General features: G+C 37.3%; 1 protein-coding gene across 5 annotated transcripts in view; it reads right to left on the reverse strand.

Moving 5' to 3' along the window:
- The window catches only part of LOC132378588 (dnaJ homolog subfamily C member 13), a 190033-nt gene that overhangs the window by 13889 nt on the left and 158052 nt on the right, over window positions 1-18092 (reverse strand). For all 5 annotated transcript variants that reach the window (XM_059945636.1, XM_059945635.1, XM_059945634.1 and 2 more), the window contains 5 exons: window positions 17942-18054; window positions 10284-10453; window positions 8909-8951; window positions 2431-2604; window positions 1288-1467 (listed from right to left, as the gene is read on the reverse strand). In XM_059945636.1, the coding sequence (XP_059801619.1) occupies window positions 1288-1467; window positions 2431-2604; window positions 8909-8951; window positions 10284-10453; window positions 17942-18054 (680 nt within the window). The remainder of the gene's footprint in view (window positions 1-1287; window positions 1468-2430; window positions 2605-8908; window positions 8952-10283; window positions 10454-17941; window positions 18055-18092) is intronic.

Genomic DNA, 18092 nt, shown 5'->3' on the forward strand with positions numbered 1-18092 from the left:
GTCAAATTACTTAGCAAGTCAGACAACATTATGAAGAGTTGTACAGAATTAAAAATTCAAGTCCAGATGAAGGGTATTAACCTGGAACATCGACTATCCATTTCCCTCCACAGATGTTGGGTTCCTCCAGATACCAGCACTTGGAGTCTTTTGTCTCAAAGATTCAGGTCAATAATCTTCACACACCAACACAAAACATTAACTCTCTCATTAGACATTGAGAAGTCTGATGAGCATTTCCAGCTATTTCTATTTTGTTCCTTTTAATATACAAGATGCAAGCAGATTTGTCATCTCCATGAGCAGGCTTACGATACAAATGGAGCAGAGGAAAGGCCCAGCTAATCACTCTACCTAGGGCAGTTTGAAAGAGATCTAGGGCAAGCTAAACTTAGAGATTAGATTTCTCTCTTATCAGGATACTTCTTGATGTAGGGTGTTTTTAAATTGACTTGGTGCAAGCTTCAAGTAACATGGTTATGAAGAAAGTACTTCGAATTACTTGGTAGAAACAAGTGAAATGTAATTAAAAATTAAATTATCAATCCAAACTTTTTATCAATTCTCACTGGTTGTCACCTTCATTCAATAGCTGTTTATTGATTGTAAGCGCCACAGAAAACTGTTTAGCAAACTACCTGCATTTGACAGACTGACTTTTGAAACATCTGTCCAAATGTGAACAAACAGGAAGGGCAATTAAATGAGATGAGGTGATTCATTACAGTAAAACTGAACTCAACTTTGTGTTGTATCAACAAGCTCACCATATTTCTTAAGAAACATTACTTAAATACTCAAATTCCGACATTTTATTCAGCTGATTATCTTCACTAGTTTTCTTTTTCAAGTAATCGCATAATATAACATGATGAAATGCCTTTGACCACAGACAGTTCACCATTTGCATTGATGTAAACATCATTATAGAAGTGGGAGGATTTTTTTGCTATGAGCCCTGCCCGATGTATTTTGGGGTGAGTAACCTTGTGTTCAATACACAACATACTGGAAAAAAAGCTTGAAAGTTCAAATCATGGGACAGATGATCTTGATGGAGGTAATCTATAGCAGCATGACTGCAGAAAATATTAGGAACTAACCTAAAACATAGCTAGTCATGTGAAAATGAATAAGTACAAGTCACAGGAATGAGGAAAAAAGCAAATCAAACAAATGCAATGAAAATTTTAACTCTGACGTCAATGATAAAAACAGTAAAAATTAAAAACTGTACAATAAGAAATCAAAACCGCTATTTCACACTGGAATAAAATAAAACTTTACCTCATTGTCAGAAAGAGCATGAATGAGCCGGATTGATGACTTGGGAATGGCATTATTTTTGTGGTTCAAAGCGTTAATAACTTTAGGAAGGTGGCCTAATGGAGGTACCTGGTCTGCCAGTTGAGGCTGTGAATAAAAGAGGCAGACTGCTGCAGTGGTAACCATTTCTAAAGTTTCACCCTGTGCAGAAAAGACAACCAATTATAAGTGTGCAAGATGCAGATTTTATTTCCCATCAGTTTATAAATTAAACCTGTGGAGAGAAATCTATACAAGTAAAATAACAGAACAAAATAACATTTAGATGAATTCAAGTACTGGGGACTTCTTTCATCATAACAATATAATCTTCAATTTCTTTCTCCCTTATGCCAATCTGAACCATCTTAAAAACTTCATGTAATTGAGTCATACATTTTCTCTACTCAAGTTAAAAAAAAATCTCCTGAACTCCCTACAGGACATTTGCTGCTATGTTTTATTTTCTCTTATTTTGTGCTCCTCATAACATGGAGCATTGTCTGCATGCCTGTTCTATTAAACCTCTCCATCATTTTGAAAACAGTAATAAAATCACACACATAGCTTTATACTATAACAAAAAGAAAAAAAGATAGGCATCTGATTATTCAGTATGTCCTAATAGTTGTACCATCACATTCTATGCACTGTGCTTCAAGAGTGATATAACCAACAATCTAAGTTTAACATAAATTCAAAACCAGAAATTGATTCTTCTAGAAGTCTAGGTATTTGCATATCTTATGACATTAACCTGGTGCTACACAAAATTTTGTGAATCTGCAGTAACTGATTGCTTTCTGTTCTCTCATTTGGAAAGAATGGTCATATCAAACTTCATGGTTACTGACATACCAAGAATGATATTCATTTCTCATTAAGTTTGTTCTATTGTTTATGTTATGTTTTGCACTTTACTGCAAATGTACAAGTCAATTATATTACCAATGTGGGAGAGTCATCTGTAAATATATATATACCTTGTACTGGGTGGTGCAGTTAATCATTTCATATGGAAGTAATTACTATAGATTTAAGAGTTGCAATCAAATTTACAACTATAAATAGTTAAGTTTTTCTACATATTCATGCATCCTTTAACATAAAACACATTAGGCTTACATGAGGATTATTTGATTCCAGAAGTTCAGTGAATTTCTCTAGCAATGCAACAAGAAATTCCCGAGGTTTGCGAAGAACCCAGCCTGGCTGTGCAATAAAGATCCTCAAGAAGACTCCTCCAATTGACAATTCATCTCCAGCTTCACCATACACAACTGCAAAGTCCTCAGGCAGCTGAAGAGCACAGAAATCATTAGTGTTATCTAAACAGAAGTATTCCTTTACAGACTACCAGTTACAACAAACGATACTCTAACCTACAGTTAACAAATCAAAGAGAAGTTGCATGACACAGTTATCCTAAATTTGTTACTGAAATATAGGTCTTGGTTTTTTCCCCAGTTTCATTATTGGTTCTTGTCATGGCAAATACAACTGAATGCCAAAAGCTTTCCTTTGATGAAATAAATAATCTTGTTATCTGAAAATAAAGTGTAGGATTTAAAACAAAACAAGTATTGATGGATGCTTATACCACAGTTTATTTCCCTTCCACCTGTAGTATTGAGGGTTAATTTTGCCACATTGCCCCAGCTGCAAAGATTTATGTTTCCTATGGCACACTCACTCATGTTGATTTAATCAAAGGGTTTCCCTTTCACCATGCCAAAGAACCAGTCAATGTACTGACAGCACTCATCCACATTTTCACGAAATTGTTGACCATCTCTTGATGTCCTTGTGATATAACCACAAAAGTACTTATTTACATGTTATGGTTGGGAAGGTAGCCAATACATTGAAAAACCTTTCTCCCTAAAAAGTGTAGACCTCGCGATATGTAGAGTTGCATCACTGTTTAAGACTTTCCAATTCAATATTTACATATTACCATGACATTGCATTCACAAATGTTAGTCATCTGATTAAAACAGTATTTTAAGAGCTGAATTTCTAAATTTCTGTTATATTTTCTAGTTCACCTTTATGAATTTATTTGGTGTAATAATAACAGAGTTGTCGAGATGGGTGATTTTACTTTCCCAAATATCAATTGGCATCTCCCTAGAGCGAGGGGTTTAGATGGGGTAGAATTTGTTAGGTGTGTTCAGGAAGGTTTCTTGACACAGTATGCAGATAAGCCTACAAGAGGAGAGACTGTACTTGATTTGGTACTGGAAAATGAACCTGGTCAGGTGTCAGATCTCTCAGTGGGAGAGCATTTTAGAGATAGTGATCATAATTCTATCTCCTTTACAATAGCATTGGAGAGAGATAGGAACAGACAAGTTAGAAAAGCATTTAATTGTTGAATAAAAGGTCTCCAAGTTTCTTTAAATTTAACTGAAGGATCAAAAACCACACTTCTAATTTTTTCTAAACTCAAACAAGAAATAGTTTGAGAAAACCACTGAAATACAGTTGGAGGATTAATTTCTTTCCAATTCAATAAAATAGATCTTCTAGCCATTAATGTAACAAATGCAATCATTCGTTGAGATGAAGCGGATAAACGATTATTATCCGTCATTGGTAAACTGAAAATTGCAGTAAGAGGATGCGGTTGAAAATTAATATTTAAAACTTGAAATAATACTGAAAATATCCTCCAATAATTTTGTAAACAAGGACAAGACCAGAACATATGAGTCAATGAAGCAACATAAGAATGACATCTATCGCAGATTGAGTTAAGATAAGAATAAAATCGAGCCAGTTTATCCTTAGACATATGAGCTCTATGTACAACCTTTTATTCAACATTTTCACGAGTTGAATTGTCTTTTCCTAAACCTTACTTATATTATCCTTAATCGATTGGATGGAGGTTCGGAGTTATTGGCACTACTGTATATGTACTTAATATTATTCAATGGCCTATGTTGGTTAGTGTTTTTTTTTGGTTTTTTTCTCTCTTTTTTTGGGTTTTTTTTTTTCTCTTTTTACTTCTTTGTTCATTAATGTTCTGAGTTTGAGAGGTTATATATTTTTATTATTATATATCTGAATGTCTATTTAAACTATTAATTATGTACTCTCAAACATTTTGTATTCATGTTTCATTTATGTTTGTTTAAAACTAATAAAAAGATTTAAAAAGAAAAAGAAAGAAAAGCATTTAATTGGAGTAAGGGGAATTATGAGACTATCAGGCAGGAAGCTGGAGGCTGAAAAAGGAAACAGATGTTCTCAGGGAAATGTACGGAAGAAATTTGGCAAATATTCAGGGGATATTTGTGTGGCGTTCTGCATAGGTACGTTCCAATGAGACAGGGAAGTTATGGTAGGGTACAGGAACCAAGGTGTACAAAGGCTGTAATAAATCTAGTCAAGAAAAGAAAAGCTTACAGAAGGTTCAGAGAGCTAGGTAATGTTACGAGATCTAGAAGATTATAAGGCTAATAGGAAGGAGTTTAAGAAGAAAGTTAGGAGAGCCAGAAGGGGCCATGAGAAGCTCTTGGCGGGCAGGATTAAGGAAAACCCCAAGGCATTCTACAAGGATGTGAATAGCAAGAGGATAAGACATGAAAGAATAGGACCTATTAAGTGTGACCGTGGGAAAGTGTACATGGAACCGGAGGAAATAGCAGAGGTACTTAATGAATACTTTATTTCAGTATTCACTATGGAAAAGGACCTTGATGATTATAGTGATGACTTGCAGCAGACTGGAAAGCTTGAGCATGTAGATGTTAAGAAAGAGGATGTGCTGGAGCTTTTGGAAAGCATCAAGTTGGATAAGTCACTGGGACCGGTTGAGATGTACCCCAGGCTACTGTGGGAGGTGAGGGAGGAGATTGCTGAGCCTCTGGTGATGATCTTTGCATCATCAATGGGGACAGGAGAGGTTCCGGAGGATTGGAGGGTTGAGAATGTTGTTCTGTTATTCGAGAAACGGAGTAGAGATAGCCCAGGAAATTACAGACCAGTGAGTCTTACCTCAGTGGTTGGTAAGTTGATGGAGAGATCCTGAGAGGCAGGATTTATGAACATTTGGAGAGGTAAAATATCATTAGGAGTAGATAGCATGGCTTTGTCAAGGGCAGGTCATGCCTTATGAGCCTGATTGAATTTTTTTGAGGGCGTGACTAAACACATTGATGAAGGAACAGCAGTAGATGTAGTATATATGGATTTCAGCAAGGCATTTGATAAGGTACACCATGCAAGGCTTATTGAGAAAGTAAAGAGGCATGGGATCCAAGGGAACATTGCTTTGTGGATCCACAACTGGCTTGATCACAGAAGGCAAAGAGTGGTTGTAGATAGGTCATATTCTGCATGGAGGTCGGTCACCAGTGGGGTGCCTCAGAGATCTGTTCTGGGACGCTTACTCTTCATGATTTTTATAATTGACCTGGTTGAGGAAGTGGAGGGATGGGTTAGTAAGTTTGCTGATGACACGAAGGTTGGAGGTGTTGTGGATAGTGTGGAGGGCTGTCAGAGGTTACAGCAGGACATCAATAGGATGCAAAACTGAGCTGAGAATTGGCAGATGGAGTTCAACCCAGATAAGTGTGAGGTGGTTCATTTTGGTAGGTCAAATATGATGGCAGAATATAGTATTAACGGTAAGACTCTTGGCATTGTGGAGGATCAGAGGGATCTTGAGGTTATGAGTACATAAGACGTTCAAAGTAGCTGTGCAGGTTGACTCTGTGGTTAAGAAGGCGTATGGTGTATTGGCCTTCATCAATCATGGAATTGAATTTAGGAGCCAAGGAGGTAATGTTGCAACTGTATAGGACATTGGTCAGACCCCACTTGGAGTACTGTGCTCAGTTCTGGTCGCCTCACTACAGGAAGGATGTGGAAGGCATAGAAATGGTGCAGAGGAAATTTACAAGGATGTTACTTGGATTGGGGAGCATGCCTTATGAGAATAGGCTGAGTGAACTTGGCCTTTTCTCCTTGGAGCGACGGAGGTTGACAGGTGACCTGATAGAGGTGTATAAGAGGATAAGAGGCATTGATCATGTGGATAGTCAGAGGCTTTTTCCCAGGGCTGAAATGGTTGCCACAAGAGGACACAGGTTTAAGGTGCTGGGGAGTAGGTACAGAGGAGATGTCAAGGGTAAGTTTTTTTTACTCAGAGGGTGTTGAGTGTGTGGAATGGGCCGCCAGCAACAGTGATGGAGGTGGATATGATAGGGCCTTTTAAGAGACTTTTAGGTAGGTACATGGAGCTTAGTAAAATAGAGGACTATAGGTAAGCCTAGTAATTTCTAAGGTAGGGACATGTTCAGCACAACTTTGCGGGCCGAAGGGTCTGTATTGTGTTGTAAGTTTTCTACGTTTCTATGTTTCAAGCTTATTGTCATCTGCACAAGTTCATGGATAGGTGCAATGAACAATATACTTGCAGCAGCATCATATTGACTGCTGCATGCAAGTAGTAACTGGTTCATGAATGAAACTGAATATTATGAACTCATTAACAAGGACACCTACTCCTGACTTTAATGGAAAGCCACGTGATCTAATACCTGAAGGTAGTTAGACCTAAAACACTACCCTAAGAAACTCTTGCAATACGGTCCTGGGGCTGGGTTGATTGAACCACTTTTGTGCAAGCTACAATTCATAACTGCAGTTTACCCCCACCAACAACCCCCACCCTTCACATCCATTGACATTGGTTTCACCAGGATTCCTTGATCCCAAGGTTGTGTGGCGTTAAATGGACCTGGTAAAGTCCAGAATTGGTGCAGCTGACCTGTTGAATCATCATTGACCTGAAACAGCCAAATGGCTCTTTCTCCACAGATGCTACTCAACCTACTGAGTATTTCTAGGACTTTTTATTGCAGAACTTGTTATTGTTAACTGCTGCTTGTCAAAACTGTCAGTGACCTCCTTGCTCATTTAAGATGATTTGGCCCACGGAATCTACTCTGCCATCCAACTGTGGTAAATTTCCTTTCCTTAAGTCCCATTAACCTATCTTTCTACTGTAATCTTTAACCTTCCAACTGATCTATCAATCTCTACTTCAAATACACTCAATGACCTGGCCTCCAAAGCACCGTGGCAACAAGTTCCAGATTCATCACCCTCTGTTTGAAGAAATTCCTCATCTCAGTTCATAGGGAATATCTCTTTGAATGGACTGCATCTTTGCTGAGAGAACACCGATTGGACTGTAATTATCTAGATTAGTTTTATAATTTTTCTGAACAGAATGTGGCAAAGCAGTTTTCCATTTTATCATACATTGATGCAGTTATATTGGAGCAATTTGGCTGGAATGTGGTAAGTTCTGGAGCACAAGCCTTCAGTAGCTCAGCTGGCATTGCCAGTGGGGCCAGAAAACATTGCATTTGTGCCTTCATCTATCATCACATGAAGTGGACAGAATCCGAGAAGACTTGCTGTTGGTGGGAATTTCAAGAGCAAACCAAGATGACTTTTTTATATTAGCAGAGCTACTAAAAAAGTTCATTTTTAGCACTGTCTAAACCTACTGTTGTGGATATTCTTGATGTCTCTGTTTCCTAATTGCAGAGCTTGCCATGTATAGCTTTCTTATTATACATTTAAGCAAGCATTGAAGCTTCATCAGGTTGATATCACGTTGTTGTGTACGAATCCTGGCATGTCTTATTACACTGAATCCTAGTGTGATTATAACGGAGTGAGGTCCTGCCAAATCATGAAGTTATGGTGCTCCTAATGATGTTCAAAATGTTTAGTTTTGAATTACCAGGTCATTCTGACTACCTGATTTAATATAATGGCAAAGCCATAAAATAAAATAAAGGACATCCTCTGAGGTGAATGGTTCAGTTGACAAATTCCTGAGATAAATTGTGAATACAGACAGTCATTTAAAAACTTTCTCTTAACTGTTGCTGTCTTATCTTGAGTTTTTCCAGAGTTTTCTGTTTCTATTTTGGGTTTCAGCATCTTGGACCAACTATATCCTGCTCACAAAAGAAAGGCTAAATCCAATCAGGTCGAATAAAAGAAAATTCAATTTTTGGAGTTATATTGTCTTCTTGCTACTTTCAGCTGTTCAACCTAGAGGAATATATTCATCAGCTAAAAGGATGTGTTAATTAGTTAAATTCTTTGTCATTGCCTGATCTTATACTATGAGATTTCAATGGATCTGGAGTCAATGAGAGTTTTATTTTATCCTTTGTTTTAAAGGTTCAAAGATTCATTTTATTGACAAAGTACATACAATACAAATCTGATAATATCTTCTCTGGATAGCCACTTAATGTGGAATGTACATAACTGAGTAGCTGGCTAAGCAATTTCAGAAGGAAAATGCAAGTTAATCAAAATAATCACAAAGAGGTTACATTACTAAATGAATTTAAATTTTCATAGTATCAGTGGGACTTGGCCTCATGTTTCTTGAGTACTAGGCTAGAGCACTAAGTTATTAATTCAACAACCACCACAAAAAAGATGTGTTTTAAAAACAATTATCTAGTAGATTTGTGATTACTGAAACTAGAAATTGAAATTATAGGAGAATGCAAAGACTCTTCAATATCTGTATTATTTCTATCAACCCTCTCCTTACCTTCCAGTTTACATCTGGGTTGTCACATTGCTGCTTGAAGTGCCTGGAACAAAGTTTAAAATATCAGTTTCATTGCCTTATCCAATTCAGCTGAACTTTAAAATCTACAAATAGGCGGCTTTTCTTGGAAATGAGATGCTCCAACTTTGGATACAGTTCCAATTTTAACCAATTGAATTCTGTCTCTTGCCTGCCCTTGAAATTCTTCAGTTTCTCAACAGCCATCTTATACTTGATGTGACATTGTTGATTTTTTTGTGTATAAAATGTGCTGAGAGCACAAATCTACAAAGTAACAAACCAATATTACATGTCAACTTTTCCCATACTGAATAGAAATTTGTTGCTAGATGATTTAGATAAAAGAGAATCTAGAAAATGAGGAATAAGAAGAAAATAGTTGAGTGAACTCCAAAGAATAAGTTGTGGAATTAGTTATTGACATATCACTCAACTAAATTTATCAGCATATAATAATTCTGAGAGATGGAGCATAGAACATCGAGAGTAGGAAGGTTAATGTTAGCTTTTAAACATTGTTAACAATATTAGCTTTTAAGTGTTTGACAAAGGCGGCTCATAGGTCCCCATTATACAATAGAGCAGGCATGAAAACTAACCAAAGCTTTAAATGGAGTAAAGCACAAGAGAAGCTTTGTTACTACACAAAATATTGCCAGGAAGTACACAGCAACACCATGTATCATATCACTGATTTAGTTAATTGGAAGCATGTATAGATTTAGAGGGACGAAAATGAGACATTGTGAAACTATGCAAGTTACTTTCATTTCCCAGATTTTAGAATTAAGTATAAATTGAGTTTTTGGAACTTGAAAGGAATTTAATGTAGATGAACCAAAACATTTTATAGTGATGGACAAATCCAGGGTAATGAATTACTTGGATTGTGTTGTTTGGATTTCCAGCATCTGCAGATTTTCTCTTGTTTGCGGAACATGTTACCTTGATTTTAAATTTTAAAAGCTGAAGCACTTGAATTTTGCATGCCAAATGTGATTAGAGATAAAAGGTTTACTATGGGTAAATAGCTGGAATACAGATAAGCTACTTTATTTAATGACTACTCCTGTAACTATGATGATCACTGCTTCCTTTTTTATTTAAAAAATGTTATTTAAAAGTTTTCCAGAATATACACTTTACCAAACTATAGACAATATTTGGAATGGCACCAATATATAGTGAACCTATAGTCAGCTTTGAAAATGAAATTATAAGCTATGAGAATTATTCTGCTTGGTCTCCATTGTTCCATACAAGCTAAATATCTAATGATAAAATCTACCGTTAAAGAGGAGAATAAAAATGAATCATATGATAATTTTAGAAATGTCACCATTAGCTTACGCACTCAAGCATCATTTCTCGAACAGTTACAGATACTCTCTCCCTGGAGTTGTCATTCCATATCAGCTCTGGATTTTCATGAGTCCCCTCAAATATGTGCACAGACGCTTCAGGATTGTCCCTCATAGCATCCATGAAGACGCCAGGAAGAAATTTGGTCAAAGTTATCCTCACCTAAATTAAAATAACAGCAGAATTATTGCCATAGTTTGAGCCTGCTTAATAATTCAATCATTAAACTGACAAGCACCAAATTGATAATTTCACAATATATTCTCTCCCAACAGTGTATCATGAAGTAGTTTGCCTGCCAGCAGGCAATTTCAAAGAAAACTATGTAGAATACTCCAAAGATCACCAATGCGAATCAGGATAAGAAAACACAGTGTGGGATACAAGGCTTTAGAGGAGATTACATGCATGCTTGATATGGTCATTTATTCTGTCATCATCAGCAAATGGGCAACTATAGCTATAGTTTCCCAAGAGGCTTAATCAATTTCCTGTTCAGTATTAATCTGATCTCTTCACATGCTCAGGTAAACATAAGCATAACAGGATAAAAGAAAAATGCATAGATAAATGCATTAAGAGGCAGGTTACACCTACCACTGTATGCATATTAACCCACAAATCATTGACATCCACACTACCCTCCTTTGCTGATGGCACCACACTTTGCTGAATCTAATTTGTCAATAACTTGTGTGTGCACGCGCGAATATACTTAGCTTTTAATATAGTGAAGTGCTTTTTTTTTTATTAGTTTTGTTATACATTTTACAGATTAAAAAACCCCAAATCACAATGAGGAACATTAATACAGTGCAAAATTAAGCACACAATGACAATATGATACAGAGTAAGAGAATTTTTTTAAAAAAGCACCTAAATTGAAGACAAGTAAACTTAGTGTCCTCCCCAAGCCCCACAACACAAAAAAAAACTCCAGACCAACCACAACACAATATAGAGAATATAAATCAGGACAATCAAACTCCCAGACTGTGAATACACTTAGCAACAGAGGATAGTGATGCCTACTACCAGAAAAAACAAAAGGAGCTGAAAGCAAGGGACAGAAAAGAAAAAAAACCCTAATCAAGAGGAAGGTTATGAAAGTACTCGAGAAAAGGTCCCCAGACCTTATGGAACTTTAGGTCCGAATTAAGAACTGAATAATGAATTTTTTTGAGGTCCAAGCAGGCCATAATGTCGTTAAGCCATTGAGCATGAGTGGGCGGGGCAACATCTCTCCATCTAAGGAGGATCAAGCGTCTAGCCAGGAGAGGGGAAAAGGATAATATTCGGCATTTGGTCGGACTCAGACGTAAATCTGTCTCGCCCCAGAAACCGAACAAAGCAATTAAAGGGTTTGGTTCTAGGTGCTGATTCAGAATATACGATAACATAGTGAAGACATCTTTCCAAAATTTCTCCAAGCTAGGACAGGACCAGTACATATGAACGAGAGAGGCCTCACCCCTCTTGCATTTATCACAGAGCGAACTAATGTCAGGGTAGAATCGAGATAGAGCCCATATGTCTAAATCTAAACTATGAACAATCTTAAACTGTAAAAGACAATGGCGAGCACAAAGAGAGGTTGAGTTAACCGATTTGAGAATCGAGTCCCAGCTCTCATCAGATAAGGAAGTATTTAAATCATGCTCCCATGCCATTTTAATTTTATCCACAGGGGCCCGTTGTAAGGCTGCTAATTTATCTTGGATAATTGATATTAAACCTTTACCTTGTGGATTAATGGAATGGAATAAGTCCATAGCATTTTTCGCAGGCATTTCAGGAAAGTTAGGACTTAAAGGAGCAATAAAGTGTCTAATTTGGAGATATCTAAAAAAATGAGCATTGGGCAGATTGAACTTAACAGAGAGCTGCTGAAAAGAAGCGAAGCGATTACCAATGAAGAGATCTTCAAAACGTCTAATGCCCTTCCTATACCAAACCTGGAATGCTGAATCGTACGTGGTAGGTAAAAAAAGGTGATTATGTACGACAGGGCTGGAAACGGAAAAACCATGGAAACCATAGCATTTCCTAAACTGAGCCCATATATGCAAAGTGTGTCTAACAAGAGGATTAGCTATTAATCTAGACAGACTACTAGGGAGCGCAGAGCCAAGAAGTGCAGAGACAGATAATTCTTTAGTGGAGCTCAACTCCATTGCCACCCAATTAGGACACTTGGGTTGGCCATGGAAGAAAGACCAAAAGGTAGCACAACGTATATTAGCTACCCAATAATATAAACGAAAGTTAGGTAAAGCCATGCCACACTCTTTTTTAGATTTTTGGAGATGGATTTTATTAATTCTAGAGCGCTTATTCTTCCACAGATATGACAAAATAATAGAGTCTAAGGAATCAAAAAAGAGATTTAGGAATAAAAATTGGGACAGATTGAAATAAGTATAAAAATTTGGGGAGAACATAAATTTTAACAACATTAATATGACCTACCAAGGACATAGATAGAGGTGACCATTGTACCAGACTCTGTTTTATAGTATATGAAAGATTGGCAAAGTTTTCATGAAAGAGATCTTTAAACTTCCTTGTGACTGTAATTCCAAGATAAGTAAATTGATTTTGGACTACTTTGAAAGGGAGATCACGAAATGTTAATTCTTGTGCTTCTTTACTAATTGGGAAAAGTTCACTCTTATGTAAATTAAGTTTATAGCCAGAGATCTGGCTAAACTGGTCAAGAAGTGAAAACATTGGAGGTAAGGATGTAGACGGATTTGAGAGAAAGAGTAATAAGTCATCAGCATAAAGAGAAACTTTATGCTCAACACCCCCTCTCCAGATCCCGGTCAATTCAGGACAATTTTGAAATGCTATCGCCAAAGGTTCTATAGCCAAATCAAAGAGAAAGGGACTTAAGGGGCATCCCTGACTGGTGCCACGTTTGAGATTAAATACCTGGGATTTCTGAAAATTAGTTAAAACCGAAGCAGTAGGACACAGGTACAGCAATTTGATCCAAAAGATGAAACCTTGACCGAGGTCAAATTTTTCTAACTGCAAAAAGGTAGTTCCACTCGATACGATCAAATGCTTTCTCCGCATCGAGGGAAATAACACATTCAGGAATCCCAGTTGCAGGTGAGTATAACATATTAAATAAATGCCGAATGCGAAAAAAAGGGAGACGGTTTTTAATAAAACCTGATTGGTCATCAGAGATAATGGAGGGAATAACGGTTTCTAATCTATGAGTCAAAACTTTAGCTAAGATCTTTACATCAACATTGAGCAAAGAAATCGGCCTATACTCTGTTGGGTCTTTGCCCTTTTTGAATAGAAGAATAATAGATGCCTCATTGAAAGAGAGTGGCAATTTGCCGTAATTAAACGAATCAGATAATTCTGAAAGTAACTGAGGAGAAAGAAGTGAAGAGAATGATTTATAAAATTCTACAGGGAACCCATCGGGTCCAGGAGATTTCCCTGAGGACAGTGCAGAAATTGCAAAAGATATTTCTTCTGATGATATAGGCGCATTAAGTTTGGCTTTAAAATCAGATGAAAGTGAAGGAATATTCAGATTCTTTAAAAATTGATCAGCAGAGATATTGTCATTCGAAGATTCAGAGGAATAAAGCCGAGAATAAAAATTTTTAAATGCGTCATTAATTTCTGAATGATCCGATGTAAAGTCTCCGTTCTCCTTTCAGATCTTTGTAATATGTTGTTTGGCTTTGGAACGCCTCAGCTGATTGGCTAAAAATTTACCAGACTTATCCCCATGAATGTAAAAGCGACTCTTGCTTTCGAGAAGTTGGCGTTCGACAGGTTGAGTAGACAGAAGATTAAATTTAGTTTGGAGTTCAACACACTTCTTGTATAGTTCAGGGTTCTTAGTTTGAGCATACAGTTGATCCAATTCTTTAATCTGGTTAATGAGGTCTAATCGATCTGCACAGGATCTTCTGTTGAGATTTGTTGTGTAAGAGATTATTTGACCCCTCAGATATGCTTTCATGGCATCCCAGACAATCTGGGATGACACTTCAGGTGATGTATTAGTGTTAAAATAAAAGGTCATCTGATCCTTAATAAATTTTTAAAAATCATCATCCGATAATAAAGTTGAATCAAACCGCCAGTGTTTATTCCTCTGAGGGAGACCAGGAAAGTTCAGCGAGAGAGTAATTGGGGCATGGTCAGAAATCAGTATACTCCGATAGTCACAAGAGTAGGCCAATGGGATAAGTTGGTTATCGAGTAAGAAATAGTCAATTCTAGTGAAGGTATGGTGAACATGTGGAAAAAAAATAGTAATCTATCTCATTAGGATGAAGGAAATAGTGAAGTGCTTTGAAGCATTGCTGATCTTTTTTGCTTTGAGTTTCTTGCTGTGATCATAACCCATCTCAATTTCAATATCCATCTCTCCCTACTGTGCTCAGCTACTGTAATTCCACAAGATAAATTTAAGTTCCAACAGATTTTATCTTTCCTAAATGATGCCATTTGCAATAATGATATTGGTAAACAACTAGTGAAATATTGGGAGTTAAACAGTGTTTTCTGCTGTATTCCTTTAATAAGTGCACATCTGTAGATCAAATTCTACATCTGAAGCATATTAACACCATTTTGATAAATTCAGCTAGTAAGATTTTTCCCCTCACTGGCAGAAAAAGCACCTACAAAATTTGAACTACTCATCTGTATTAACCTTCAATTGTATCTTAAAGTAATTGACTCCTTTTAATAACTTTGTTATTAATTGACTCCTTTTAATCCTTTGTTCCTCTAAGCTGGGGTGAGAGGCCCATTTCTATGCTGTACAAGCCAGGACTCAATAATTCGGTCCAAAGCCTTTAGATCAGGATTCCCAACCGTACTTATGCTATGGACCTGTACCATTAAATGAGGGGATGATAGACCCCAGGTTGGGAACTCCTGCTTTAGATGGTGTTTGAACTTAGGTCAGGTAAATACAGGATAAAATAGGCCTTTAGGTCCTCCAGCTCCACAATGACCATCCCAATCATATATTAATCTCATTTTTATTTTATTTTTCTCTAATTAGCTGCCTCAAGTTCTCCCACTCACCAACACTTCAGTGGCAATTTCAAGCAACCAATCAATTTGTAAATCTGGTATGAGGAAACCCAGGGGAAGATACAGTGCCTATAAAAAGTATTCACCCCCAACCCTGGAAGTTTCATGTTTTATTATTTTACAACATTGAATCACAGTGGATTTAATTTGGCTTTTTTAACACTGATTAACAGAAAAAGTCTCCAGTCAAAGTAAAACAGATCTCTACAGTGTGATCTAAATTAATTAAAAATATGAAACACAAAATAATTGATTGTATAAGTAGTCAGTATTTAGTAGATGCACTTTTGGTAGCAATTACAGCCTTGAGTCTGTGTGGATAGGTCTCTATCAGCTTTGTACATCTGGACACTGCAATTTTTCCCCATTCTTCTTTACAAAATTGCTCAAGTTCTGTCAGATTGCATAGGGATTGTAAATTAACAACACTTTTGAAGTCCAGCCACAAATTTTCAGTTGGATTGAGGTCTGAACTGACCTGGACATTCCGGAACATTAACTTTGTCGTTTTTAAAGTCATTCCTGTGTAGCTTTGGCTTTATGCTTGGGGTAATTGTCTTGCTGGAAAACAAATCTTCTCCCAAGTCGCAGTTCCCTTGCAGACTGCATCAGGTTTTCCTCCAGGATTTCCCTGTATTTTGCTGCATTCATTTTACCTTCTACCTTCACAAACCTTTCAGGACTTGCTGCAGTGAAGCATTCCCACAGCATGATGCAGCCACCACCATGCTTCGCAATAGGGATGGTGTGTTTTTGATTAAGTGTGGTGTTTGGCTTACACCAAACATCTAATGGCCCAAAAGCTCAATTTTGCTATCATCAGACTATAGAACCTTCTTCCAGCTGATTTCAGAGTCTCCCACATGTCTTCCGGCAAACTCTAACAGATTTCATGTGAGATCTTTCTCCCCCCAACAGCAGCTTTCTCTTTACCACTCTCCCATAAAGCTGCTACTAGGTGAAGCACCCGGGCAAAAGTTATTGCATGTGCAGTCTCTCCCATCTCAACCACGAAGCTTCAAACTCCTTCAGAGTTGCACCCCCCTCACTGGATCCCCTGCAGTTCACGTACCATCCCAACTGTTCAACAGACGACGCCATCGCCATCACCCTCCACCTGGCCCTAACCCACCTGGATAAAAAAGACATGTATGTTCTAATGCTGTTCATAGACTTCAGTTCAGCATTCAACACAATCATCCCTCAGAAACTGATCGGAAAGCTGAGCTTACTGGGCCTGAACGACCAGACTATGTAACAGTTTCTTCTCCAAAGCCATCAGACTCCTCAATACCCAGAGCCTGGACTGACACCAACTTACTGCCCTCTACTGTGCCTATTTATTATTTATTGCAATGCCTGCACTGTTTTGTGCACTTTATGCAGTCCTGGGTAGGTCTGTAGCCTAGTGTAGTTTTTTTTCCTGTGTTGTTTTTATGCAGTTCAGTGTAGTTTTTGTACTGTTTCATATAGCACCATGGTCCTAAAAAACATTGTCTCATTTTTACCATGTACTGTACCAGCAGTAATGGTCGAAATGACAATAAAAAGTGAGTTGACTTGACTTGATAGGTCTCTTGGTGGCCTCCCTCATTAGTCCCTTTCCTGCATGGTCACACATTTTTGGGGACAGTCTGCTCCAAGCTGTGTCATATTCTTCCCATTTCTTGGTGATTGTCTTAATTGTACTCCAAGGGATATTGAGTGACTTGGAAATTCTCTTGTATCCATTTCCTGACTTGTGCTTTTCAATAACTTTTTTGCAGAGTTACTTGGAGTATTATTTTGTCTTCATGGTGTAGTTTTTAACAGGATACCAACTCACCAGCTGTTGGACCTTCTAGGTACAGGTGTATTTTTACTACAATCAACTGAATCAACTTGATTGGATACTGGTCTCCAAAAACAGGCCTCCATTTAACTAATTACGTGATTTCTAAAACCATTTGGCTGTACCTGTGATGATTTGGTGTGCCATATTTAAGCTTAACGCAACCATTTTGTTTTATATTTGTAATTAATTTAAATCACTTTGTAGAGATCTGTTTTCACTTCAACAGTCTTTGTCAAAAAAGCCAAATTAAATCCACCATGATTCAATGTTGTAAAACAATAAAACATGAAAACTTCGGGGGGGGGGGGGGTGAATACTTTTTATAGGCACTGTATATGATCACAGAGAAAATGTGTGAACTTCACAATGACAGCATACAAGGTCAGAGCTGAACTTGGATTTTTGGCACTGTGACACATCAGTCCTATTAGATGCATCACTGTGCTGTCTACTTGTGAGAGAAGGAAAACTGAAGACCTTCAGTCTAAAAATACAAATTGAAAGGGGAGCTTGGAAGCAATTGGTGTACTGAAAATTGCCAATGGAAATAATAAAGGAAAATAACATGCATCTAAAGAGGCTATAAATGCACGAGGAAGGGAATAAGATAATGTTAACGGAGTTGGAGGAAGAGATGGAACAGAAGTAAAAACACAGGTACCATAGGTTGCACTGAGTGGGTTATTTCTGTAATATTCAGAGCATTTGATTCAATGTAAACAATTACTTACCTTTGGTCCAACAAGCTTATCTGTGATCATTTTGGCAAAGAGTTCTGCAGTTTGGGCTCGAATCTGAGGATGTGTTGAGTTACAAAACATGTCTAGAAGATATATGAGGGCACCTAAAGACCAGACCAGTACATAACTTTAGTTTACTCTT

This window comes from Hypanus sabinus, chromosome 20 (assembly GCF_030144855.1).
Source record: "Hypanus sabinus isolate sHypSab1 chromosome 20, sHypSab1.hap1, whole genome shotgun sequence".
In the NCBI taxonomy this organism is placed as follows: Eukaryota; Metazoa; Chordata; class Chondrichthyes; order Myliobatiformes; family Dasyatidae; genus Hypanus; species Hypanus sabinus.